This window comes from Lupinus angustifolius, chromosome LG16 (assembly GCF_001865875.1).
Source record: "Lupinus angustifolius cultivar Tanjil chromosome LG16, LupAngTanjil_v1.0, whole genome shotgun sequence".
In the NCBI taxonomy this organism is placed as follows: domain Eukaryota; kingdom Viridiplantae; phylum Streptophyta; class Magnoliopsida; order Fabales; family Fabaceae; genus Lupinus; species Lupinus angustifolius.
The window spans coordinates 17813275-17841017 of record NC_032024.1 but is presented as its reverse complement, the minus strand read 5'-3'; the positions used below and the strand labels follow the sequence as shown (position 1 = coordinate 17841017).

Below are 27743 nucleotides of genomic sequence, written 5' to 3'. Positions count from 1 at the left end.
CAAGTGTATTAATGAAGTGTCCAATTTAGTAACTATGTGTTCTCTCCATAATATACATGACTATCATTCACTTATGTCAAAGATCTGATCGTATTGAATTGAAGTTCCGGCGATTAGAAGGTGGTTGCATGGCGGAGCAACACCGCAAGATGTCACTGGATTCAGGGTGGTTGGCAGCCAGGTCCACGGAGGTTGAATTTAGTGGGACCCAACTCACCACTACTCACCCTCCTCCTCCTCCTCCTACTACTTCTCCAATCCCACCATGGATGAATGCTCTCGTCCCTGGAACGTAATCTCTCTCTCAATTCTCAATTCAGTTTAGTGGGATCCACCCCACTCAATTAGACACCATGTTTTCGGTGGGTCCCACATCCATGGGACTCAATAGATTGGACACGATGTCTAATTGTTTCAGTGGGTCCCACATTCATGAGACTCACTCAATACTCAATTAGACACGATGTCTAATTAATGATTAATTTTTTAACTTAAATATATTATTTTCAACTAATCACTAGCACATGGAGTAACACTGGATATGCTCTCGTCGAAAAGAGTATGTTGTTAGCATTGTTTTTTACTTATTTATTATTTTAGCTAACACCTATTTTGATTGTAGTTAGAGTTTAAAGTTTACGCACTTTCGGTCTAATTTGTTTGAGAGTCAATGATGATTAACATATGAATGATATATGATTTGATCAAAAAAGAGTTACAAATTCAGTGTTTACATATTAAATTCTTGCAGATCATTGTTTCTTGAAAAATTGAAAAAGCTCAATTAGTCAATCAAAATATATCAAATTTGTCCTTTATTAGTACAAGAAAACTACTTTGATCCGCATTTGTGGTTTTTAAGGATTAGTTTGAGTTTTCAGTATTGTGGATTCCGCGAAAACTTGAAGTAACCGAATTTGGATTATTTTGATGATAAGATGGTTAGTTAGAGCTTGAAATCCGGTTATTTGATTGATTGATCTTTGACTTGATTGGCTTTGACAGTGTTCTAGGGACATTGGTGAAGAACAAAGTAATACCTGATCCTTTTTATGGATTGCAAAATGAGTCAATCATAGATATTGCTGTTTCTGGAAGAGAACATTACACCTTCTGGTTCTTCACAACCTTTCATTGTAGCTTGGTATATATATATATATTCTCCTTATATTTCAAACATCATTTTGAAGTGGCATCATTTAATTTGGTTTATTCTCATATTTGAATATAAAAATGTGGCTCCTGTTAAGTGTTAAAGTCTCAAATTGGTCGAGTTTACGAGTTATGAAGAGAGTAACGAACATTTATAATGATTTGGTCATCCTTTACCATAAGCTAATTTTTTGGGGTGGAGTTAAACTCAGTTATTCTAACGGTTTCTTATTTGATGTTCTTTCATTGTAACTTGGTATATATTCTCCTTATCTTTAGGACATTATTTTGAAATGGCATCATTTAATGTGATTTTATTTCATATTTGAATATAAAAATGTGGCTCTTGTTAAGTGTTAAAGTCTCAAATTGGTCGAGTATACGAGTTATGAAGAGAGTAATGAACATTTATAATGATTTGGTCATCCTTTACCATAAGCTAGTTTTTGAGGTGAAGTTAAACTCGGTTATTCTAATGGTTTCGTATTTGATGTTCTTTCTTTGGGGCTGTATAGATGGATAGATTGTTTCTTGCATAAACTTGGAGAGGCTTGAGCACCTAATTTTCAGTGCATTAGTCTATTAGACAAATCATATTACTAATTAATAGATAACAACTAATAATCAGTGATGTGATTAATGTTGTGATTGGCGTACTATCCCAAACTTGAACGATCCATGTTTACGCTAGAAGTTTTCTTCATAGACATCATTAATTACTTGGCACTTTACAGTTAGAAAATCAGTACTGTGATCTGAACTTCCGTGGAATCAATTACTATGCGGATGTGTATTTAAACGGGCATGAAATTAGCTTAGACAAAGGAATGTTTCGAAGGCATTCTCTTGAAGTCACTGATATTATTCATCCTGATGGTCATAACCTGCTTGCTGTTCTTGTTCACCCTCCAAATCATCCCGGGACAATTCCTCTCGAGGGAGGACAAGGAGGTGATCACGAGGTTAGAAATTCAATTCATAAATCTTATCCATTAATTTAAATCACTTCTTTTCGTATTACATTATCAATTTAAGCGGTTCAAGACTTACGAAATCAGTTAACGCTTGTGGAATATCTAAGTCAATTTCTTTTGTCCATTTTGTAGATAGGAAAGGATGTGACCACACAATATGTTGAAGGTTGGGATTGGATGGCTCCTATAAGGTGACGTTGCTATTATTTGTAATGTTTTGTGGTAATTACCTTTCTGTTGTATAATATATTTCGGTTTTGTTAATTTCATGAACTATAAACCTATCATTCTTTTTGGGCATAGCTTGTTGATTATTTGAATTTGAAGAGAATTTCAACTACGGAGAGGCCATGTGAAATAAAATGTATCCATACCTAATGCAAATGTTAAATTTGATCGCAGAGATAGGAATACTGGAATATGGGATGAGGTTTCGATTTCTGTTACTGGGGTGAGTTATTTTAAATGCTTTAAGTTCATTCCATCTTTCTCTTGTCTTCTTCATCTTTTTCTATTTGATGCATTGTACGCCCTTATTCTTCGGTAGTTCATGGTTTAATATTGCTGAATTCGAAACCCAATCATATATTGACTTTATGACATATATTTTGGGGAGTCATTGGGATGTCTGGAACACAAACTAGGATATTACAGAGGCTTGGGCTAGATATCGGAATTGCTACTTCATATTTTTCTTTTAGCGCAGTGTATACAATTAGTAAATATGATGAAGCATTCTTTAGAGTTTATTTTGATGACAGTTGGTGTTGCTTCCTAAGATACCTTTGTACGATGATTTCAATATGTGTTTCGTGCAGCCCGTAAAAATAATTGATCCCCACTTGGTTTCATCATTTTCTGATGATTATAAAAGAGCATATCTGCATACAACAATTGAGTTAGAAAATAGGAGCTTATCGACAGCTGAATGTTCCGTGAGTATCCAAGTGACAACAGAAGTTGAGGATGACATTTGCTTGGTAGAGCATCTTCAAACTCAAAGTCTCTCGATTCCTTCAAAATCGCGGGTGCAATATACGTTTCCTGAGGTCAGTGACAACATTCATTGTGCTTATGACAAAGATTAGTCCTGTCTGTCAAGACCTTTAACACATGAAGAATTTAATCATTAACAAGACATTTTGTTCATCAAATTTGGTACTTTGAGGAAATTTGTCCAATTTCACACCATTTTCTCTTGGAGATCTTGGACAGTTTTTGTGCATGCTTGTCCATCTCCATCTGGATTATGTCATGTCATTGTGCCGCATAGGTTTGTAAGTTTGTCTAACTTTTAGATATGTCTAAGTTACTGTGATTATGATTGTTGGACTCAACTTTCATATCCGAGCTTGGACTATAATCTGATGGCCTTTAATACACCGTTGATTGTTTTAAGCTTCAAAGTACTCTACATAGCAAGTGGTTTCTTATGTTTCTTTACTTCTCTAAGGTACAAAGATTCCGTTCTGATGGGGGAAACTTGATGACGATATATAATTTCAATTTTCAACATATTGAGATTTTTAAGTTATTACTTACTCTCCTTCACTGGTTATGCTGTTGTATATGATCCAAAGAAAAAAGAAAAAAATCGTAGCCCAAGTGATCATAGCGATACCTCTTTTTTTTGTTTAAAGTTGAACATATGTAATCTTCGATTGACAATATTGTGTACCATCCTTTTACTACTTTTCCTGTTAACTTGAATACATTGTGGTGTGCGCTTTAATGCTTCTGTTCAAGTGCTAACAGTCTGAATTAACAGCTTTTCTTCTCCAAGCCCAATCTATGGTGGCCCAATGGAATGGGAAAACAATCTTTGTACAATGTTGTTATTGTCATCGATGTTATCGGATTTGGTGAGTCAGATTTGTGGAGCCATCACTTCGGATTTCGAAAAATTGAGACCTATATCGATGATGCTACTGGTGGAAGGTATGATGACTTCTTATATGTTTTCAATGTTATAAATTTCTACCTTTTCTTAGTCGAATTAATTCAAGATCTTAAGTGATGATGTATATGGTTTGCTGCATTCATCTTATTTTGTAGGTTGTTTAAAGTCAATGGGGAACGAATTTTCATTCGTGGAGGTAACTGGATATTGTCTGATGGGCTACTGCGGCTATCGAAGAAGCGGTATAATACTGATATCAAGTTTCATGCGGATATGAACTTCAACATGATCCGGTGCTGGGGTGGCGGACTGGCAGAAAGGCCAGAGTTTTATCAATGTTGTGATAATTATGGCCTTCTGGTAAGCTGTGGCCCGGCCTGTACAGACCCTCTTTATTGTTTTATTGGCTTGTCTTTTCTGGTTGAGTAGTGCTGGTTATGATATTGGGATGTTCTGACCCGACGTAGAAATCTGGTCATGTTCTTTTATTTTCTTAAGAAGTGATTCTTTGTAAGTTCTGCTACATCTAGATCAAAAGGTCACAGTAGATTTGATTTGCTTAGAAACTTATACAGTTTCTCCAGATAATTTTTGATCCCCCATACAATATCATAGCTTTTCAATGTTTCTGCTACATTAGTGACAGTATTGGTTTTGAAAATTGACCATATTGCTGGTTTAAATCTTGTAGGTATGGCAAGAATTCTGGATTACTGGAGATGTTGATGGACGTGGTGTCCCAGTATCGAATCCGAAAGGTCCACAGGATCATGACCTTTTTTTGTTTTGTGCAAGAGACACGGTCAAGCTTTTACGAAATCATCCTAGTCTTGCCCTCTGGGTGGGTGGAAATGAACAAATTCCACCAGATGATATAAATGCTGCTCTGAAAATTGATCTGAGACTTCATCCTTATTTTGAACATGCCGATGAAAATGGTAAACCTATACGAGAATTGTCCCCAATGTCGAAGGATCCCAGCCAGTATCTAGATGGTACTCGTGTTTACATACAAGGTTCATTATGGGAAGGGTTTGCTGATGGGAAGGGGAACTTCACCGATGGTCCTTACGAAATTCAAAATCCCGAAAGTTTCTTCAGGGATGACTTCTATAAATATGGATTCAATCCAGAGGTTGGTTCAGTGGGAATGCCGGTTGCATCTACCATAAGAGCAACGATGCCTGTGGAAGGATGGCAGATACCATTGTTTAAGAAACTTCCTAATGGATATGTAGAAGAAGTTCCAAATCCCATATGGGAATACCATAAATATATTCCTTATTCGAAACCAGCAAAGGTTCATGATCAGATTCAACTTTATGGTGATGCAAAAGATCTCGATGATTTTTGTCTGAAGGTGAGGGAAACTTTCATTCTGGTGGTCATTCATGATGCATTTTCCAATCCTGCTATCTTTGTTGTTCTTTTGATGAAGTTGGCGATTAAGTTTTAACGTATAATCTTCTCAGGCTCAACTTGTAAATTACATACAATACAGAGCTCTTCTCGAGGGATGGACTTCTCGAATGTGGACCAAATATACAGGTTTATTGATATGGAAGACACAAAATCCTTGGACTGGTTTAAGAGGTCAATTCTATGATCATCTACTTGACCAAACAGCAGGTTTCTACGGCTGTCGATGCGCTGCGGAGCCAATTCATGTGCAGCTTAATCTGGCTACATATTTTATCGAGGTAAGTATCCAACTAAAGTTCTAGTTTTATGAGTTGATAATAAACAAATTTGACTCATTTTACAAATATGATTCACATTTTTTCCCTGGAACTGATTACAGAACAGTTCATTAAAGGTTTCGTATAACTTCGTGTTCCTAAAACAGGTTGTTAATACTACATCAGAAGAATTGTCTAATGTAGCTATTGAAGTTTCAGTGTGGGATCTTGAAGGAACATGCCCATACTACAGTGTTCATGAAAATCTCTCTTTACTGCCAAAAAAAGTAGAACCTATTGCTGAGATGAAGTATCCAAAGTCAGAAAATCCAAAGCCTGCATACTTTCTTCTCCTCAAACTATACAACATGTCAGATTATAGAATCATATCTAGAAACTTCTATTGGTTGCACCTTTCGGGCGAAGATTACAAGCTATTGGAACCATATAGGAAGAAGAATATACCTCTCATGATAACATCCAAGGTTTCAGTACAAGGTTCCACCTACATTATTCAAATGCTAGTGAAGAACACATCTAAAAGTCAATACCGAAAAGATTTACCATATGAACACAGTTCATCAGCTAGGCTAATGGATGGTTTGTATGGTACAGATTCAGTGGAAGCTGCACATAATGGCACTGATAAAGAACATGAATTGAGTTGGTTTAATAGGATACATAGAAGTTTTTTTGGGAAAAGTGATGGTTTGAAAGTTTCAGAAATAAAAGGTTATGATGTTGGTGTTGCTTTCTTTCTTCATTTTTCTGTTCATGATGCTTCAAAGATTGGATACAAAGAAGGTAAAGACACAAGAATTCTACCTGTTCATTACTCAGATAACTATTTCTCACTAGTTCCAGGAGAGGCTTTATCTGTTAACATATCTTTTGAGGTCCCTTTAGGTGTTAATCCCAGAGTTACTTTGCATGGTTGGAATTACAATGCAGAACATAACATTTTGTGAAGTTGTATGTTAATAGTTCTCTCAACTTTGTGAAAAGATCAAGGCATGTTACCATTAACAAATGTATTAAAGAGAGAGATCTTTTTTATTATTTTTACCAATGTTATGAAACCCGAGCCGGACATCAAACCGGAAGAGGTCAAGTATAGGTTCTAACCGGTTAGGCCGTCCGGTCGGACTGGACAACATTATAATATTATATATTATCATATATATTTACATATATTATATAATTAATTAAAATACGTGAATAACATACTTATCAATATCATGTTTTACATAATGCAAGAAGAATTGTTGTGCACTGTGCAGTTACGTTTTTTTACTGCATTGTGTTTTTTATTTTTATTTCTTATAGCCGGCTGGTTTAACCAACTGGGTTATTCTGGTTTTACCCGGTTGGACCGGTTTTCCCACGGCCCAAAACGGCTTGGAAAAGGTTCCCGGTTTTCAGGGTGTATGTGACTGTTTATTTAAGCGGGTGACGGTTGGACCGGTCGGACCGTTCGGTCCCAATAACCTTGATTTTTACTTAAGGTTAGGAGATAAACTATGGGAATAAACTAACGGAGAAATACACTAGATAAAATAAGATTATGAATGAATACATTAAAGATAAAGTTGAGATAGCTCCTATGGTAAAAAATATAGTAAAATCGTGCCTTATATGATTTGGACAAAAAGATAGTAGAACCGTGCCTTATGTTATTTGGGCATATGCAGAGGATATTGGTAAGGTAAGTAGATTAAATGATAGTTAGTTCAATTTCTAGAGGCAAAGGAAAGCTAAAAAAAATGGCAAATGAAACAATTAAAGAAGATATTTAATTCATATAGCTTACTTATGAAACTAAAGTTTGATTTTTGTTGGAGGTCACAGCCGAATTTGGGAACTCCATATTTTTTTAATATTATTACAAAAATAAAATTAGATAAATTTAAATTTTCATTTTTTAAGGATATTGCTCTAAAATATTTATTCACATTTTCATAGATAAAACATTATTTTGTAATATAAAACTAGAAAAATATGATATAATTGGTTAGTAAGAAGTGTTGGAAAAAATATATAAGTTTAATATCAATGATCCAATATTTTCTTTTAACTTTTTCTTGATTTTAGTAACATTCTCTCAATTTTATTAAATCTTATTCTCAACATTTTTCTTGTGCTTCTTTAGCATTGACCTGATTATTAAGTGAAGAGATTCTCTGACTCAATATTTATAATTTTGTATGCATCTTCTAAAGTCATTATTTTTAATCACTTGATCCATCTTAATTGGAGAGATAAAATTAACTTTATTTCTTAAGATCTAAACTGTTAAAAAAGAAATCCAATGATTAAAAAAGTATAACTGAAATATGCACAAAAAATTGAGTTAGATAAATCCAAATTCGTATGTTTTTGCTAACTAGCTTTTTACCCTCTGATTTCACAATCACACAAGACATTCATAGCTTCATACTATTGTGTGGATAAGATTAAACACAATCTTATATTCCAACATGTGTTGGTTCAAGTGGTACATGTTTGATTCTTTCGGTTCAAATCTAGTGGATGAAAAAATACCCACTAGAAGAGTTAGCCCCCATATATGTGATGTTATCGGCTCGGACAGGATTGTCACCGATGCGAGAATACATCTCTGAAACAAAAAAAATCAGTCAAATCTAATGAAGTGTAAAAACTAGTGATACATATAAAATAAAGCAAGTACAAGTAGCTTTTGTGTTTCTCTAAAAATAATGGTAATGGGTTCATCATGGTTTGGAACTACCATTACTATTACTCCATTTCAATTCTATACCAAAGTTAACAAAAACCCAACAATAGTTAGTTTCAGTTACAGAAACAAAGACAAAGACAAAGACCATGTTCCACTTTCTGTTGCTTCAGCTTATGATGTCCTAGGAGTTAATCCTGATTGTTCTGCTTTTGATATAAAAGCTGCTTTTAGATCAAAAGTACTTATATAATAATCAAAATGATGTTTTTTCATTATCTGTTTATTCATTTTTTTCCTCACTTATTGATGTTTGTTTCTGTTTTCTTATTATAATAAAAAAGGTGAAGCAGTTTCATCCAGATGTTAATAGAGATGAAGGGAATTCTGATGCTATGATTCTCAGTGTAATTCAGGCATACCAGGTGGTTACTAGTTACTACTTGTATTACTTTTCTTTGACATTGTGTTTGGATTAACTGGTTACTTGCCACCCGAGATCAGGGTTCAAATCTTAGAAATAGTCTTTTCATTTATATTCTAGGCCGCTCTTTTTATCAAATATTTTATGATCGTTTATAGTAGAATCATTTTTATGTTTAGACGTGTTTGCTAATATGAGAAGATAAGATTAGAAAAGAGTGCATTAGGGATAAAGTTGGGGTAACTCCTATTATAGAAAATATGATAGAGTCACGCTTTAGATGGTTTGGACTACGGGCGAGCAGGACCCGGCCCTACCAGCTCACCCTGCATGGCCCGATCATGATTGGGCCCAAATAGGGTCGAGTTTGATCGGGTCTAGGCCGGTTCAGGTTCAAAAAATAGACTCGGTCAATATTTAGGGTCAGGTAGGGGACCAAGCATGACCTAGCCCATCCCATCTCATGTTCACTCACTCATCATGTTTGTATGTGTTTCTAGTTACATGTGTACAGAGTAATGATACCTTTTGGTAAAAAATATCATTGATTATCTAATTTTTAATCATATATACATGATTAGTAATATATATATACATATATTATTTTATATGTCAAATTATATATTCATAATAATAAATAATATTGAGAAGTCTTTATATAAAATGAGTGTGCTTTATATTTAATTGGATTTAGGGTCGGGTTTAAAGGCTGACCGAGTCGATATTTAGTGCCGGGTTAGCTTCAGGTCTAGCGCCGGGTTCAGGTTCAAAAAATGACCCGGCCAATATTTAGGGCCGGGTAAGGACATGCCTTAACCCGTCCCAACCTGACCCATGCTCACCCCTAGTTTGGACATGTGCAAAGAAGACCCCTAAAAAAAGTAGATCAAATGGAGGCTGTCCAATTACTAGAGGAAGAGGGAGAACAAGAAAAGCCATGAGCGAAATGATTAAGAAAGACTCAAAGGTCAATATTTTGTCGATGAACATGATTTATGATAGAAGATTATAATGTCGTTGAATCCATATAGTCGACCCCACCTAGTGGAATAAAAGCTTGGTTGTTGTATGTGTTTGATATATAATGGTTGTAGGATCCCAAGGTTGAGGTTTGATTCCTGAAAACGACACTTGTTGGAAGGGACAGCCACGAACCCCGAAAGAGATTAGTTCCTTATACAAAAAGGTGAGGATACTCTTGGTAATACCCAAAAAAAAGTTTTGTTTGTTTGGTAAACAAATCATTGTCTTTTTTCAAAGAAAGGAAGATGTTTCCTTACCATTTTTTAATCTCATTCAAACATGATCTAAGTACTATTACTATGGTTTCATTCTTTCTATTCATTGCTGCTACATAGCATACTGATGAATTTTGCAGCATAATACTTGGTGTTGATGCAGATACTATCCAACTACACCAAAGCAGAGATAATTGAAAGGTAAATCTTTAGTTTTTTAGATTCCAACATTTTCAGTATTGAAATTAGGAAATACATCAGAATCTTATTTTCTAATTTTCATACATGAGTTGTTTTATTTATTCTGGCCTTGGAATGGATCCTCTTATGAATGTGAAATTGTCACATGTTATGAGAGAGGTAGACACAAAGGATTATATGATAATTTGTGTAAAATGGGGAACATGTAACAGATTGGATGAAACTAAGGAATCGGCGAAATAGACAGTGCGAAAATAAGATTTTTGGTATAACTAATGGTACCCCTCATCTTATGGAAAAAGAACTAATTCCTTTTGGCGTGCGTGATTTCTCCTCTCAACAAATGTCACTCCAAAGAATCGAACACTTGACCTTTTGATCTACCTGGGGATCTAGTGACCAACATTTTGTTGGTAGTGCGAAAGCAAGATGCAATAACATGAGAACTATTAGGAGGACTAGCAGAAATAGTTGAAATTTATTAAGTGTGGTAAAAAGAGATAGATAGGTTGCACCAGAATCTAGGATCCAAGTTGTGAAAATTTTAAGTCAAAGAGTTTGAGTTATGAGAATTAGAAGAAGAGTTGATGGTGAAATTGGTGAGATTTTGATAGTGCTCCAGTGTAAGACCAATACCACATGAATCATCGAATTTCGACAAATTCTGCGAGCGAACTGTTGAGAACTCGTCATTGTTGCAAAACTTTTCGATGATGCACTTAACATGGCAAGCACAAGAATTCTGCAGGCACAAGTAGGAACCCGAAGAAAACTGCAAAGCTCGTAACAAATAATCTTCATCTCTGTAAAGTAACTGATATTCCCCTTGCGAAGGCGAAGAGTTCTTTTCGCAGACGAGCAATGTGGAGTGCTTTTCCTTGCCAGAAACATCTCACTTGTGCAAACATCGGAAGCTTTATCTAACCAAATGGTGCCAATGTGAGAGACATGGAACATGTAAGGCATGTTAAGACCATGGGGTTGCACCATTCCGAAGCCGGATAGAGAGAATTGAGTGCAGAAGGCATGGTAATTTAGGGTGAAGGTTTTAATGAACGAAATGATAAGGATCGAGTCTCACCCACTGCAAATACTAACATACTAACATTTGCTTATAATAAAAAGTTTAGCCGTCAACAAAGCATAGTTTTTCTTGCTTAGCAATGCGATCCACATCGCCCTGGCTCATGTATGATAGTTTGAGCTAGTTAGTGGTGGAGAAACAAAGGACGAGGTTGATTTTTGCTGTGAGGTAGCCATTGAGGAACAATGAGGTAGAAAATTAACTTCAAAGAAAATGGAGGAATCCAAGAGAAAAATGAATAGTACATCGGAAAAAAACTAGCTCTGATATCATGTTGAATATCTGATAGATATTAGAAGATGAACATTCCGATTTGCATTTCACCTTGTATCAAGTTTATATATATATAACAACCATGCAAGAGCTGAAATGTTTCACATCACTGCTGTAGAAGCTGATAACACAATCTCTAGTAAATGGTGCCAAATTTTTTAAGAAGGTTCCACTTTGGTCTAGTCACTAGAATTGTAAATAGCTCAAACTTTGTGGGTTTTCCTTCCTTTGATCCATATTAATTTCAACTCCATAATGTTTTGAAAGTTACTATATGCATTCTTTTGCAACACTAACATTCAAAATTGCATTTGTAGGGAATGCTTAGATCCATTTGATACACCGGAGTGTGAAGCTTATGATCTTTTTGTTAATGAGCTTCTCTGTGTTGGCAAAGGTAGGGTTTATGCCACTTTTCCCCTTGAATTTTGATGTGAATTTTCATATCCTCTAGTACAGTGATTCAAATTGCGGACCGCACCCACAATATTGTAGTTGCGGTGGCCGGTGCAACTGCATCACACTGCAATTATGATGTGACACCAAATCACAATGATTCGATCACATCAGGCCACAGCGCAACCGTATCGGTCTGCATCGAACCACATCGAGTTCAAAAATATTTTTTTAATCGCAAAAAAAATTCACAAGGCAACGGCTGCAATGCGCATCGCAACGGCCGAAATGACTGCAATCACAATAACCACAACTTTGTAACTGCAACTGCAATTTAAAATACGACTTTAGCATATTTAACAACAGATCTAACACGAAAGCATGTCAACTCTATTATCTTTAAGAATTTCGGAACTGAGAATTAACAAATATGTGTTCACTTCCATTACATTTGTCAAATCTAAAATTTCTGCAGGGTGTTCAAATTCATGTGTGGAAAGATCCCCTCATGCTTTCACATATGTTTCTTCAACTGGAACAGCACGTGCATCTTCTCAAGGTGTTTGGCTTATATATGATTTAGTTTCTTAATTTTGATCAAGGGATATATGTAAATAATGTCTTGTCTTCACATATTTTATCTTGTTCTATATAAATAACATTTTTTTGGTAGTTATATAAATACTATCATGGTTGATGAATACTTTAGGTCATGGTGATGATTACCAAGTTCAATGTGCTGTTGGACAATGCCCTAGAAGTTGCATTCATTATGTAACTCCATCACAAAGAGTTATATTGGAGGAGCTACTTGATAGGTAACCTTAATTATTCACCAAAATTGTCTTGCTTGATTTTCCCATTTGTCTTATTCTTCACTATCATATAGTGTTGGGTTTATTCAAGTTTGAAGGTTCACATTGGATATGAGAGGATGACCGAAAAAGTTTATAAGTTGAAAAGGCTAATGGAACAATTACCTTAAGATTTTGGTTAAAGACATGGTGTCTCATTTGTGCTTCTCCATTCTTTACATGCCCCAGTAACAATGGGACTCCCCTGTGATTGAAGGCTCCCGACCACGATTGGATCTAACAAGTGGTATCAGAGCCGATGGTTCAGTTGAGATATGATGGACTTTAGGGGGAGCAGACCGGTAGTTATGTGGTACCCACACTTGAGGGGAAAATATTGTTGGCTTTATTCAAGTGTGAAGTCTCACATTGGATGAAAGACTGTATAAGTAGAAAAGTCTAATAGAATTATTACCTTAAGGTTTTAGTTTAAGACATTATGTCTCACTTGCATCTCTTTATTCTTCCCATGCTTTGGTAACAATAGGACTCCCCTGTGGTTGGAGCCTCTCAGGTCGCGTCGCGGTCGAGTTCAACATATAGAATGCTACCTTTGTTGTGCAATCCATTCCATTAATCTCTCATTTCGTTTTGTCTGATTTTGCAGTGTACTAGGTGCACCCTATGATACATCAGCTGAGGCAGACATGCTTTATTCACTCATAACTAAAGCTAAGTTTGAGAATAACAGATACCAAAAACCAAAGAAGCAACCCAAAAGTTCAAGCCAACATGTTGATTGGTTTTAACATTTTGGATACCAACTATGCCTATGTTAATGTCTTTAGTCCTCAAACTATGACACTAGTTTAGTGAGACATTGTTTTTAATTCTACTAAGAAAAAGCATTGTTATATATTTGTTGTTTATGAGTCTTGTATTTCAATTCTATGAAACAAGAAAGTGACTTAAATTTCATGTATTGGTTTCATTTTATAGAGAGGCTAAGTTGCTTAAGCAAATATTTTTTGTGATCACTAGGTTCAGTCTGTGGCTTGTGTTTACCATGAAATAAGATTCAGAAATCAAACTTCAATTATCAAAATTACTAGAATGAAAAAGAAAAGGAGCAAGCAATTGATTCATAGGCAATCTTCTACCACACAGTTTTGATTATTTCTATATTCATAATACAATTGGGTATAAACTTGAGACATGCATTTATCTCTTAACCCCAAAGCAAAGTTATAATTTTCAAGCAACACTGCATAAAATGCTTTACATGGAACAAAAACATGGACAAGTTAAAGGATATATGAGAACATTGAAGAATCTGAACGTATCAAATGGCAAAAGACCCATATTGGATATATAACATTAAGTATTAACAAACCCAACAAAACTGCAGCAATTCTTGTGTTTTCGCTCCCGGAGTCTCGGTGGCTAATCCACTCGAGAAAGTGCTCGTCTCTTGTTAGCTGGGCGATGCAAATCTCGACCGTTCTCTTTGCCTATGTAAAGCTCCCATACCAGTTTGGCGCATCATTTCTGCAACATTGTTCCAAGACAGAAATTAATGAATTATACCCAACAAGAGATTAGGTTTGGTGTATCTAGATTAATTTTTCAATTATGCACAACAGAGAGACAACTTAGATGTTACATGTTACAGAAGGACAAATATAAGGTAAATTCCCTATGTCTCTTGCTTACATTAAATAATCAAATTAGTACTTAAGAGAAGCAAAGCAACTGGTTAAACAACTTCTAACCTCGCTCTCTCTCAAGCTCTCGGTCAAGTTCTTCTTTCCACTTCCTCAATCTCTCAGAATTGCTTAGACTGCAAGAACAACACACATACTTATATTACTCAATTTCTGAAAATAGCCCATGCTTAGGAGAAAGAATTAACACAAACAAACCTCGGGCTACTTGGATCTTGCTGGGAGTCAACTATCAGTCTTCTCCTTTCAGTAAGGGGAGATGCCGGAATATCCTTTGAAACATGATCATTTAGATTGCTTAAAATTGATGAGGACCTGTCATTACTTCCAGGACTTCCAGCATTGTCAACTGCTTTCGATGAAGTGCTACTTGGTGCCCGACTTGGTGACCTGCTTTTAGGGGGTAATTTCAAGTATCTTCGGGAACCAGTTTCATCACTTGGGCTACTGATCACATTGGGAGAGCAAGATGTATTTAAAGTGTTATAGAACTCTTCGTATAAAGGTGTCTGAAGTTTTTTTAGTTCAAGAGCCTGCAATATATGCATACAGTCGTAACATGACACAACAGGTAGTCTAGAGAAAACGATCGAGAAAAGTTGACAGCAGAAGGACCAATACCTTCTCAGCTAAAAAGTCTTGAATTTTTAACTCTGTGAGCTCCTCATCGTCCTCTGTCAGAGATGGCACACTTGGAAAGGAAAAATCTTTATGCCCGTTATTTTCCCCCGAATGACCGGGTGGCATGTAACTTTCATCAATGCCCGAGTGAACTTCTCTATGGTCCAGTTCTGGACTTGCATCAAATTTACACCCCCAGTCATCAGAAGGATCAGACATTGGGTTGAAACTCTACATTAAATGTAAAAAAAAGGTTAGAGAAAGTCATTAATTTCATATGAAATATAACAATCTTTAAGGACCTAAATGCACCTCAATATTCTCTGGCATCGATGATTTTTGTTTGTCACCACACTGAAAGAACTCATCTTTGTCATCAATCACACACATGTCATCATCATTGCTCATTCCCCACAACTGTTTATTTCCCAGGTCCTGAGAATCTTCAGTTGAGCAAAGGCTACATAAATGACAAACATTTGTTAACCAATATCATATTACCATTTTACTAGCATCAACAAATAACAACAAAAATAAAGAACCTATTAATGTGCCACAGAAGAATACTGCCAAATCTTAGAAAAAAACATTCCAATACTTACAAGGGTTCAACATTTGGGGCACATGATGGAGCTTCAAAATTTCCCTGTCAGAAGCAAAAAATATTTTCCTTAAAAATTGGCTTATAAAAATACACAGAAAAGCATCTTAAATATCACTTGAATTATAGATACCAACTCAGTGGATGACAGAGGAGGAATATCCACAGATTCACCAGTAACAAAGGGATGCTGCACCCAATTACAAACTCAGTTAATCTTAGGGTGAACTGAATATTTAATGCAAGAAAATGATATCAATTAAGTGAAAACAGAACTGAAATGGGACAAAAAGATACTAGTTGTAGCTTTCATATGCACGGTCAGAATGGAAATAAACATAGAATCACCTGCAGCAATTCTGAGGCTGATGGTCTCAAATTTGGTTCCCTACAAAAGGGTTATATATTTATATGTAGCATTTGTAGTCAAATAATCAGATAATATAATAGTAAAGAAAATTTGAAAGGAAAAAATAGTAGACATATGCTTATTATGATCTCTCTCTAAAATATTATAATCAGCTGATATTATGGAACGTATGTTTGGAGTTAAAGAACTTCCTCTCCCAAACCCATTCCCACCTCACAAACCTCCAGAACGTTTAGTGTGATCAAATTCCCAGCATGTATTTTAAGAGACGAGAGTTCATTTATGCTATTATACAAATCAGAGCAAACTAAGATAGAACGAAAGCATGAGAAAATTAAAAGTAACATACTTCTCCAAACATTTTATCAGGAAATCTTTTGCTCCAACAGATAGATGATCAGGGATTGGCGGATGAGCCTTGGTCGTCCCTATATGGAAGAGAGCAGCAACCTGAAGGTCTGTTATTTTAGTATATATTCAGAAAGCATCTCAAACAGAATTTAAGGAGTTAGAATCCGGGATACCTCTTGTTGGTATTGCTGACTCCATGGAGGCTTTCCCGTGGCCATCTCAATCACAGTACAACCAACGCTCCATATGTCAGCAGAGCTGAAAAGGCATCAGTGTATGAAAATATCGTGATTTAGTTTCAAAAGAGACAACATCAGAAAAAGATGTTAAGCACATTCATAGAAGAACTAAATAAAAGAAAAATTAAGCAAGGCCTCAATCACACTATATAATAGACTGCTGATTAGTAAGTTTTGAAAGGTATAACCTTTGAACTCAAATTCATATTTGACAAATAACTATCTCAAATAGCATATGACAAGAAACTTTGAAAGCGGAGTTAGCCACAGTTTTAATCATGTCAGAGTATAAGAATATATCGTAAACATGTGAAGAGGGTTAATGTCCTTACAAGCTATGCCCAGTCTGAAGAATAACTTCAGGAGCCATCCAATATGGAGTACCTTTCATAGATTTGGCACCAGAAATAGTAGCCTAGAGCAAAACAACGCACATCTTCAACAAATATGCAAAGAGAAGAGCCTTCACAAAGGTAAAACAATATTTATAATAGTAGAGAATCAGATACGACTTAGTTTACCAGCTCAACCACTTGCTTGGATGCCCCAAAATCTGCAAGTTTTATGCACCCTTTATTATCTACGAGGATATTGGCTCCCTGAAATTTATTTATATATTTGAACATCAGCCACCGAAAATAACCAAATTAGCATGAATATCTATACATTACAATAAGAAAAGCCACCTTGATGTCTCTGTGCATGATTCCATTTTTGTGCAAGTACTCAAGTCCAACCAGTATTTGTTTTGTGTAAGTTCTTATGACCTGTTGAACGAATTAGTGGAAATAATATCGCATATAGAAATACCTAGTACATTAATTAGGTAGGTAAAACTTACAGCCTCAGGGAAAGATCCAAACTTCCCTAATAGTGATGATATGGATCCACCAGGAACAAACTCCAAGAGAATATTTAAAGTGTCCTCCTCTCTAACTGTACCCAAATATCTCTACAGCGCGCACACACACAAGAAAACTATTCAGTCAAGTGATACTTTGAGTGGACTAATTGGCTTGTCAGTATCATTCACCATTAGATTATTATGATACTCACAACAATGTTGGGATGTGAAAGATCTTTAAGAAGCTTAACTTCTTCCTCGAGCTCTTTTATGTGAGCCTGTTAGTAGTATGCAGAATATTAATCAAACAACAGCATAATAATTCTACTTATCTCAAAAAAGTAAAACCAAACGTCCAGAAGTCAACTACTCTTTCAATTATTTGGCACTGTGTAGACTAGAAGTTTCAAACTACAGACCGCATCACCTGATGCAGCCACAATATCATGGTTGCAGCCACCACCACAGTCAAATATTGTGATTGCAGTCACTAATATGGCCACATCACCTTGCAATTGTGATGTGGTTCCGGATCGCAATTATGCCATAGCAACAAAACCGCATCAAATTGCATCAGATTCAAAAACAAACTTGCAACCACAAAACAATTCACACCACATGGCTCCAATCCTCATCGTGATGATCACAACCACAGTTTAAAACCAAGTGTATATGAATAGTTAACAATAATCGACTTTCATCAAATTACTCTAGTCAATGATAAAATCACAAGTCCACGAACATAGAAGTTAATTAAACAACAAACCTGTGCCTTCTCCTTCGAAGCGCTACTTGCCGCAATCAGAACCTAAAAAACAACGAAATGAATTAATGTTCAAAGCTAAAACTACAACTAGTTCAAACAAAAGAAACCAAAACAAGTTCAAATCCAAATATTAACATAAAAATTGACCTGTTTAACTGCTAGAAGCTCTCCAGAATCGAGATTCATTCCAACGTAAACATGACCAAAGGCACCGCATCCAATCAACTCGCCCTTGCGCCATCGTATCGTAGTCGGCGGCGGCGGAGGCAACGGCGGAGATGACGACGGTTTGGAAAATACTCTAGAATTTCGAATGCAACAACTGATCTTGTCAACAATGGTTCCTCTGAGAGAAGACAAAGGTTCTTCGTTCTCCGGCGAACCACGGAACACCAGTGATCGCCGAACTGATCCGAAAATATCTTGCATTTGAATTCTATGAATCTCTTTCTTTCTCTAAAATGGAATTTGAAGAGAGAGAGAGAGAGAGAGAGAGACGTTAGAGAAGAGGGAAAAGAAGTTCAGGATATTAGTTTTCAAATTTTGTTCACGTTTCGAATTAATTAACTTTAAATTTCGGGGCCATTTTGTTAATTCTATAATTTTATGGACTTTTTTTGTTAATTAGTTAATTTATAGCACAATGTTTATGTCTAAACTTGATTTTTTTAGAACAAATCATTATGATTTATTTCTCTAGTTTTCCAATTATATAATTTCAAATGAAAAGTCATTATTTTTTAGTTCATTAAACTTAACACTTATATATCTAGAAATATTTTCTAGTGCTTTATGTCATTTTATGAGTTAGAATGTTGTTGGTATTAGGGGCGATCAGGATAAGGCCCTACCTGTTCGTCTGGTATGGTTCGATCATGATCGAGTCCAAATAAGGTTAAGTTTTATCGGGTTTAGAGTTGGGTTTGGGTTCAAAAATTAGATTCGAACAATATTTAAGGTTGGGTAGGGACCAGACATGACCCGGTCCGACCCTTCTCATAGTCACTCACTCTTTATGTTTGTATATGTCTTTATTCAAATGTGTATAGAACAATGATATTTTTTTGGTCAAAAGTATCACTGATTCTCTAATTTTTTCATCATATTTACATGATATATATATATATATAACATTTTATAAGTCAAATTACATATTCATAATAATAAATAATGTTGATAATACTTTATGTAAAATGAGTATATATTATATTTAGTCGGGTTAGCTTCGGGTCTAGGTTCGAGTTCAAAAAAACGACCCGACCAACATTCAGGGTCAGGTAAGAACAAATCTTAAATCGTCTCAACTCGGCCCATGCTCACCCCTAGTTGGTATAACGAAATCGATTGTTGCATAACATTGACTATAGACAATCAAATAAATAACATAATAATAAATAGAATACAAGATAAGAGAATTTATTACCAGGTTGAGCCAATTGTGACCATGTCTTTAAGAGTGTTGAGATGCTACCAATATATTACTAGCAAATAATAATTACAAGCTCTAATACAATAATGAGCCCAAATGCCCTTGGTGTGGTGCACGTAATAACAAAGAATTTGAGTTCAATATATAACATCGATATATTCTTCTATTCAAGTACTAGGCAATATGAGACTTCATACAATAATATATTTCAAGCATCTTCAACAATCTTCATTTTGATTAAAATAGATTAATATCTCGCTTCTTGGTAAATGTACACAAAAAACTTCACCTTAGCGGATATTCCATTTCACATTGCTTAATGCCTAATTTTATTTACAACTCCTCCATATAAGAGCATACTCATCTTCAACATAAGTCTTTCTGAGTATTTTTGACGATGTTACCAAGAGTCTAGTTCTTTAAACTTGTTTGTGCAACTTCTCATACCGCCATCGAATGGAACGTGTCGCATATCTCTCAATTGCTAAGACATACTTCGATTTCATGAAACATCTACACTAAAATTCACCAATAATCGCTCTCTTAAATAATCAACTAGTTGAACCATAAAACTTCATCTGAAAGCCTCAACCACTATCAGCCTGTCTAATCTAATAGTCATAGTTCAAAAGAACTATCATACTCGTCATAAAGAGTATACTCACAACACAGATCTTGCGTTAATGTCAACCAGTAACCGTGTTACACCCTTACATGCAAGCCAATGCACATGTTAGACCCGGCATCTCTACAATCTCTGTGTTATATCAATGTCTGTGTTACACCCTTTATCCTCGCATGGTGTCTTTGACAAACCTTGTCCATTCAACACGTCATTCACCCTCCTTTGTCATAATTTGGCGCATAGGCTAAGAGACATATACCAATTGGCTATAATGCCAATTATTGGTGCAATGGAAGCGATGTTGCTCATGGTTGATTACAAGCAATCAAATAAAGAACATAAGAATAAAGAGAAGAAGACAAGAAAATTTGTTGATGAGGTTCAACCAACTATTCCTACACCCCTAAAAGCGTTAAACAACTACAATATATTATTAGAGAATAAAGATTGCAAATCCTAATACACTCATGAGCCCAAATTCTCAGTGCGTGTTTCTAGATGGTGTAATGTATTAAAACAAAGAATTTAAGTCCAATATATAATATTGATACGCTCCTCTATTCAAATACTAGCTAATATAAAACTTTATACAAAAACATATTTTAAGTGTCACAACAAATATAATTTCTTGACTAGTCTCCAAAATATGGGAAATTGCTTTGGTATTCAAAATATATAAATATAACTAATTTTACTTGTATTTGAGACTAAATAATATTGATGTTTTTTTCTTATAATTGACATGATAGTTTTTCTCCATATCTCCTAATAAATAGAAAAATTCCCTCTACTTTTTTTTATAGCTAAAGCAATGCTATATTAAATTATCTACACCGTGTGATGTAAGGGGATGAGTTAAAACTTAAATATCTATAATAATATATTTATATAAATATTATTATTTGAAATATATAACTTAATATTAAAATGGTTTACTAGTTGATCTGATGTTTGATTCCTTATTCTGTAAATTTAGTAAATATGAACTTTTTTTATGCATAAATTGATTTTGACAAATATGATACAACACAATATAACCTATTTGACTAATATTTTCAATTTTAAATGATTTAATTACATGTCCGATATAATCATATTTAATTACTTTTGATAGAAAAAAGAATGAACAATATTCTATTTGGCTCAACTTTCATTTTATTTTTTAATACTATCAATAGTATCTCTCTACTCTCTCCATATAAGGAGTATGTAATTATTCATCTCAACAATTGTTATTAACACGAATCAAACATTAACTTTTTATTATTTTTATCGATCTAATTAGATCTTATACTACTACATCAATGTTTTATTGTAGTCTACCTTACATTCCTCTTAAAAGAGAAGAAAAATATTAAAGCAAAGATTAAAAAAAAAAGGAGTATCATCAGCCTCACTAGCGAGTAAAGAGCTTTTTGTTGGTAATGTTATATTCTCCTGTTAAATCTTTATACTAATCTTCTTACACACGAAAAGATAACACATGTTACTTGTAAACCAATCATTATTAAATAGAGATAAAATATAAATCTATAATATATGTCACTCTTTTATGGATAGAAATGTTAATACGGAAGTTAGTATGAGAATATATCATTTTCCTAAATAAAAAATGGAACTCTCTCTCAAAAGCATACTAATGTGTCCCCACACTCCACTATTTTCGATCTATACACAATACTCACTAGTCACAAATTTTCAAACTTGAACTTTGCGAGTAAGTGTTCATGGCGATCATAACAGAACAAGATCCAAAACCACAACAACAACATCAAAAACAACAACAAAAAACCAAACCCAAATCATCAACCACAACAAAAACAACAACCAATGACCCATTCTCTTTCTGGTTCTACTTTACTCTCTCAATTTCACTCATCACTATTTTCTTCACATTTTTCACTTCTTCTCTCTCTTCCCATGATACCAAATCATGGTTCCTTTCATTACCCACCACCCTCCGCCACCACTACTCAAATGGTCGCACCGTCAAGGTTCAACTCCACCCTAATCAACCACCGATCCAAGTTTTCACTTTTCAACAAAGCCCTTCAACAAAAGCTTCAGAAAACGTCGTCGTTTTACATGGGTATGGTTTAAGCTCATTCTCTTATCGTAAAGTTTTGAACTTTATGGCCTCAAAGGGCTTGCAAGTGGTTGCAATTGATTTACCGGGAAATGGGTTCTCTGAAAAATCAATGGAGGTTGTTTCAGTTGAACCATTGAATGGTTTTTTTGATACTTTTTGGTATGTTTATGGTGAAATTAAAGAAAAGGGTGTTTTTTGGGCTTTTGATCAAATTGTGGAAACTGGTCAGATTCCTTATGAAGAGATTCTAGCTAGGATGTCAAAGAGGAAAATTGTTAAGCCTGTTGATTTGGGTCCTGAAGATATGGGTAGGGTTTTGGGGCAAGTTATTAATACTTTGGGTTTGGAACCTGTTCATTTGGTTTTGCATGATTCAGCTTTAGGTTTGAGTGCTAATTGGATTTCGGATAATTCCGAGTTTGTAAGGAGTGTGACACTTATTGACACTTCGAATTCAGGAGCTTTGCCTATTTGTGTTTTGGAGTATCCTTTGATTAGAGAAGCTTTTTTGGGGTTTAATTTTGTTTATGCTAAGGTGTTGAACTCGTGTTGTTCAAAGGGGGTTGGTGTGAACGATGCGGATGCGGATGCGCAAAGGGTGCTCTTGAAGGGTATGGACGGGAGAAAAGCGGTTGTGGCTATCGGGAAGAGGTTGAATTCTAGCTTTGATGTTGAAGAATGGGGTGGTTCTGATGGATTGAAAGGTATGCCAATGCAATTGCTTTGGTCTAAAGGTTGGTCTAAGGAATGGAGTGATGAGGGGAATCGGGTTGCTCGTGCACTGCCGCAGGCGAGTTTTGTTACACATTCTGGTGGCCGGTGGGCTCAGGTGAGCGAGCACAAGATTTATCATTGCTTGTCTTATTGCTGCCGTACTTGTTCATTTTGTGTGTCTGTGTCATGAATAGATTGTTTAGTCACATTAATTTAGGAATTCTGAAGCAAACATGTTCCTCCTAGTGAATGAGCTGGTTATTGCTGTTGTTCTTAACTCTTACATCAACAAAAACTAGGTCTTAGTCCCACTAGGTGTAAATCCATTTGGTTCATTCGGTATCTTTCCATCAATCGCCGTAGCAAGTATATAACCTCCATGATTGACCTCCTAGGCATAAAACCAAATTGATTTTCAGGAATACGCGTCTCTTGTCTCAACCTCCGCTCAATTATCCTATCCCATAGCTTCATAGTATGACTCATGAGCTTAATCCTCTTATAGTTTGCACAATTTTGTATATTTCTTTGTTATTATAAATAGGGATTAAAATGCTTCTCCTCCACTTGTTTGACTTCTTCTCAGACCTCACACTCTCGGTAAACAACTTTGTAAGCCAACTAATCTCCTGCTATCCGAGAACCTTCTAGGCCTCAATAGGTATATTATCCGGTCCAACTGCTTTGTCATTCTCCATCCTTTTTAAATCGTCTTTCACCTTTAACTCCTGAATTCTTCAATAAAATGTATACTTTTGATTCTCCTCTTTTGTGTTACAAATGTACAATAAGTTCAGTATTACATTTTGTGAATTTTAAACCTTAATCAGATTTACAATAAGTTCAGTATTACAATTTGAGATATTATACATGACCTTGTAATTCTTAAACCTTAATCAGATGTACAATATGTTCATAGATTTCAAGATATTATGTGCGTGACTCGTAACAATGATGCATTCATCTTAACTTAACGGAGAGTGAAGACTGAAGCTTGTGATGCTTTTACGGAACTATATAAGCTTTTAATATTGCAAACTGCTATCAAAATATCAACGCTAACTTTTCAACTTGCCTATATTCTTAGTGATGAAGCTTTGCATGCATTTGAGCTAGTATGTTTTATTTTTTGCATAACCAGTTTATGTGACCAACAATTATTTTCACATCATTCTAGAAAAGCATAATTTGGATATTGTAATACATGAAGGGGTTTTCCTAATCTCGGGCGAAGCATGAATCATGTGCTGATTGTGCTCCCTTTTAAGTTTTTACTAATCGCCCAAAGGAAGAAGTGAAGAACAATTTTATTGCTACAACTTTGACACATGCAAAGCACTTGCATATGTGCATCTGCATAGTTGTAAGTGGAAACTGATTTGAAATCGTGGACAAGTTATGTATTTCTTCAGAGATCCGCTTGTCATCTTTGGTCTTCTCTTGCTCTTTCGTATGGTTTTCTTTGGATTTGAGAATGCATAGAAAATAGGTGTTGCATAATGCGTACAAATTTTGCTGTGTGGGGTAAAATTTGCCTACAAATCCAGCATTAGATGCCTCGTGAGAGAAGCTAGATGCCACTACTCAACTTGCCACCGAAGAGTAATGATATATCCTCCTACCGAATCCTCCTACCCACAAGAAAGTGACACATGTTACTTGTAAGCCAATCATTAATGAACAAAGTATCACTTTGTGACGCAATGTTACTTTTCGTATGGTAGTAGTTGGATTTGTAGGAGGATATATCATTTTCCGCCACCAAAATCCTTTACTTATAAAGTGATAATAGGAAAGAGCTTAATTGAGCATGTTCTTCTCCTATAGTGCTATCAATTACATGTAGAGAACATAACCTTAATGGCTCAATCTCAAGTTGGAATTCTAATCTTCAACAGAGCTTTCTTTTCTTGTGGAATCGAACACTACAATTTATCACCTTGGAAAGAGATGGGAAGAGGTTGTTTGAGGAATGGGCAAGAAACGAAGTATCCAGCCGATGAAACATTATTGTTCTCACTTAGGGATTACAATCAATAAAATCTGTTAAATGTTTCCCCACCCCCCTTATTGTTTTCGTATTCCGTTCACCACGACTACTTTCGAGTTTTTGTATCACGTAAATCACCATTTCACCACATGATGTCGATGTTCTTTTCCTTTTGCTACTGAAACTAATGCAGTTTATGTGACCTCAGGAGGATGCAGCAGATGAGATAGCTGAAAAAATTTCCAACTTTATCTTCTCGCTGCCGAAGTCTGTCAGGAAAGTTGAGCAAGAGGCCATCCCAGACCACATACAAAAGTTGTTGGATGAAGCCAAAAATAATGATCATGATCACCATCATGGTCATGGTCACGATCACCATGATGATGCTAACATCCACGAACCCGATTACATGAACGCGTATGGACTCGGTCAGAGTGGACATCATCACGGTTGGTGAAAGTGATCACCGGATTGTTCTGAGTTCTGACATAGGCAATGTTTGCACTAGCAGATAGTATTACTCTCTGCCTCATATTACTCATATGTTGTATTAATCATGAAGCTTGTACCTTAGTGTTCTTGCTAGCTACATAGCCTATATATTCTGTTGTATGTTGTTAATGTTAAGTGTTTAACTTTCGAGAATAAAGTATCTCCTGATATAAGGACATAAGTTATCTTATCTAGCCACTAAATTCATGACATGTGTCAAATTTAATCATTTTTTATAAAAATACTTCCGAAATTAAACAAAATAGTACACATGTCATACTTTTACTGGCAATAGGATATAATTTATCTTCTGATATGAGGAGATAAGTTATTCTGTTAAATTTTACAAAATCTCTGAAAGGTGAGAAGATTGTGGAGCATGGAATGCATGAGGAGGGACTTCTTCTAACTAAAATCTTGATGCATCTTTGAAAAGATTGTTGTTGTGTTCTAGAGCTACTTTGTGTGTAGATTTTGGAACTAGTTTTGGATAATGTTTGGTGAATTACATTTTAATTAATGTACTTGAGATATACTTTAGTGATTTAGATGATTGTGTTTGTTATATTGATTTAGATAACTACGCAACTCGAAAGAAATTAGTTTTTTACATATAGGTGAGGAGATATCATTGGTTATACTAAAAAAATCTCAGAAAAAAGTACGATAATGTAGGACACTCCCTCCATGCATGTTTTGAATGATCTTTCTTGGCTAAGAATAGTGTTTTAAAAGTTGAAGATAGTTTAATCTTGACTATAGTTAAATTAGACATTATTTGAATGAATAATATGTAACATTTTTAATTCAAATGGTTCAACTAGGTTTAGTTTGGTTTTTAAAAATAATAATAGTTCACATTATTTAAAGTCAATTCAGTCGATTAAGTTGGGAAATATGAAACATATGTATATAACTTTGGATGTGTAAAACAATTGTAATTAAGAATTGAAGATTGTTTTAGTTAAGATACATGTTTGATATGCGTATATATTTGTTGTCTCACACTATGTATCATTCTATGTGATATGAGTAGTCAAAATAATAATTAAATTATAACTTAAATATATTTTTTCTGACCAAGCACATGACACATAGAATGGTACAAAATATGAGACAGAAGATGTACTACCGTTTAATATGATAAGAAATCGAGTTATCAAAAGATAAGGCTAGTGATGAAACCAAGTTGACTCAACTACCACAAGGCATGAGTATATAGGACCATCTCCCAAATCATTTATTTGTAGACACTTAACAAATCATTTGATATATGTAACATCATGAGAATTATATGAAAGGATTGTTGATTTTTGAATATTTTTCTTTGTATTTTTTGATATATTTTGGGAGGGATGGAGTATAAATTTTTAAAATTATCTAAAAGTTTGAATCATTTAGGTATCATTTATTATAGGAATTTGTTAACATGTGTAAAACACTACTTTAGAAGAAGTAGATTAACATTATGTAACAAGATTTTTGATGATGAGAGTATTTTAATAATTTGATGTTATCCACAAAAAATACTAAAATCCTCTTTTTTTTTGCCATATGTATAAACTTGTCCGCATCTAACAAAACAACAACATTTCTTTGCACACAAACAATAAAGTTATAAGCATCTCTAAATCTTTGTAATCAGTAAAATAAATTCGTCAAACTTACAAGTGTATTTATAACTTTTAAGTCTTTTCTTTTTTTCATTCTTTTCTAAAATTTAACTTGCGACCCTTAAATATAATTTTACAGTCAAATCACTTCTATACGAAGGACAAAGAATGTAGTTGTTGGGAATCTTCATCCATGAGTTACAACATTAATCCATGGGTTACAACGTTCATTCATAGGCTAAGTAAAAGAAGTATAAAAGTGAGCTTGACACCACATCTTGACCAAAAACCTTAAGACATTAGGTCTATGGGTCCATCCACTTATATGCTCTTTAACTCATTCATATTTGCTTAATGTGATATTTCTTCATTCACACACTTGGAATACCAACATCTCCCACTCAAGTGTGAATTCTTCTTTGAGTATTGGATACACTAGAGTTCAGCTCTCTATCTACTTGCACC

At 34.9% G+C, this 27743-nt stretch overlaps 4 protein-coding genes across 8 annotated transcripts; 3 read left to right on the top strand and 1 right to left on the bottom strand.

Moving 5' to 3' along the window:
* Positions 18 to 6770, top strand: LOC109330117 (mannosylglycoprotein endo-beta-mannosidase-like). 3 transcript variants are annotated; one of them, XM_019564152.1, is made up of 13 exons: positions 18 to 292; positions 1006 to 1144; positions 1887 to 2114; positions 2259 to 2317; positions 2529 to 2577; positions 2945 to 3175; positions 3895 to 4064; positions 4182 to 4386; positions 4718 to 5386; positions 5499 to 5726; positions 5873 to 6265; positions 6296 to 6305; positions 6351 to 6770. In XM_019564152.1, exons 1-13 carry the CDS (start codon positions 57 to 59, stop codon positions 6671 to 6673), a joined length of 2940 nt encoding a protein of 979 aa, XP_019419697.1. In that variant the 5' UTR covers positions 18 to 56; the 3' UTR covers positions 6674 to 6770. The 3 variants fall into 3 exon arrangements, with proteins under 3 accessions (XP_019419697.1, XP_019419696.1, XP_019419698.1); XM_019564151.1 differs by having other exon boundaries at positions 5873 to 6770; XM_019564153.1 differs by lacking the exons at positions 18 to 292; positions 1006 to 1144 and adding an exon at positions 1373 to 1408 and having other exon boundaries at positions 5873 to 6770.
* On the top strand, positions 8408 to 13730 carry LOC109330195. The gene is given in 8 exon segments (XM_019564268.1): positions 8408 to 8641; positions 8745 to 8825; positions 10226 to 10263; positions 11938 to 12017; positions 12492 to 12575; positions 12726 to 12834; positions 13478 to 13568; positions 13570 to 13730. Coding segments are annotated over 8 exon segments (816 nt in total). The 5' UTR covers positions 8408 to 8422; the 3' UTR covers positions 13684 to 13730.
* Positions 13925 to 18853, bottom strand: LOC109330194 (mitogen-activated protein kinase kinase kinase NPK1-like). 2 transcript variants are annotated; one of them, XM_019564267.1, is made up of 18 exons: positions 18474 to 18853; positions 18327 to 18368; positions 17773 to 17838; positions 17558 to 17668; positions 17403 to 17483; positions 17238 to 17315; positions 17049 to 17131; positions 16651 to 16735; positions 16476 to 16576; positions 16105 to 16144; positions 15890 to 15946; positions 15758 to 15801; positions 15468 to 15615; positions 15156 to 15386; positions 14733 to 15067; positions 14583 to 14650; positions 14278 to 14358; positions 13925 to 14242 (listed from the first exon to the last, which is right to left on the bottom strand). In XM_019564267.1, the coding sequence occupies exons 1-17, from the start codon at positions 18753 to 18755 to the stop codon at positions 14285 to 14287; spliced, it is 1926 nt and encodes a 641-aa protein (XP_019419812.1). In that variant the 5' UTR covers positions 18756 to 18853; the 3' UTR covers positions 13925 to 14242; positions 14278 to 14284. The 2 variants fall into 2 exon arrangements, with proteins under 2 accessions (XP_019419812.1, XP_019419811.1); XM_019564266.1 differs by having other exon boundaries at positions 13925 to 14358.
* On the top strand, positions 22037 to 26228 carry LOC109330172 (protein AUXIN RESPONSE 4). Of its 2 annotated transcripts, XM_019564235.1 has the most exons (4): positions 22037 to 23298; positions 25382 to 25675; positions 25711 to 25802; positions 25994 to 26228. In XM_019564235.1, exons 1-2 carry the CDS (start codon positions 22108 to 22110, stop codon positions 25628 to 25630), a joined length of 1440 nt encoding a protein of 479 aa, XP_019419780.1. In that variant the 5' UTR covers positions 22037 to 22107; the 3' UTR covers positions 25631 to 25675; positions 25711 to 25802; positions 25994 to 26228. The 2 variants fall into 2 exon arrangements, with proteins under 2 accessions (XP_019419780.1, XP_019419779.1); XM_019564234.1 differs by having other exon boundaries at positions 25382 to 25802.

What these genes read in the sequence shown, in the direction of transcription:
- LOC109330117 (XM_019564151.1), top strand. Translation starts at nt 57, where the DNA reads ATGACTATCATTCACTTATGTCAAAGATCTGATCGTATTGAATTGAAG. An exon ending in GACAAGGAGGTGATCACGAG is followed by an intron (nt 2,115 to 2,258) that starts GTTAGAAATTCA and finishes TCCATTTTGTAG; the next exon opens with ATAGGAAAGGATGTGACCAC. An exon ending in GATGATGCTACTGGTGGAAG is followed by an intron (nt 4,065 to 4,181) that starts GTATGATGACTT and finishes CTTATTTTGTAG; the next exon opens with GTTGTTTAAAGTCAATGGGG.
- LOC109330194 (XM_019564266.1), bottom strand. Translation starts at nt 18,755, where the DNA reads ATGCAAGATATTTTCGGATCAGTTCGGCGATCACTGGTGTTCCGTGGT. An exon ending in TCATGCACAGAGACATCAAG is followed by an intron (nt 17,316 to 17,402) that starts GTGGCTTTTCTT and finishes AATAAATTTCAG; the next exon opens with GGAGCCAATATCCTCGTAGA. An exon ending in CCAAGCAAGTGGTTGAGCTG is followed by an intron (nt 17,132 to 17,237) that starts GTAAACTAAGTC and finishes GTTTTGCTCTAG; the next exon opens with GCTACTATTTCTGGTGCCAA.
- LOC109330172 (XM_019564235.1), top strand. Translation starts at nt 22,108, where the DNA reads ATGGCGATCATAACAGAACAAGATCCAAAACCACAACAACAACATCAA. An exon ending in CTGGTGGCCGGTGGGCTCAG is followed by an intron (nt 23,299 to 25,381) that starts GTGAGCGAGCAC and finishes ATGTGACCTCAG; the next exon opens with GAGGATGCAGCAGATGAGAT.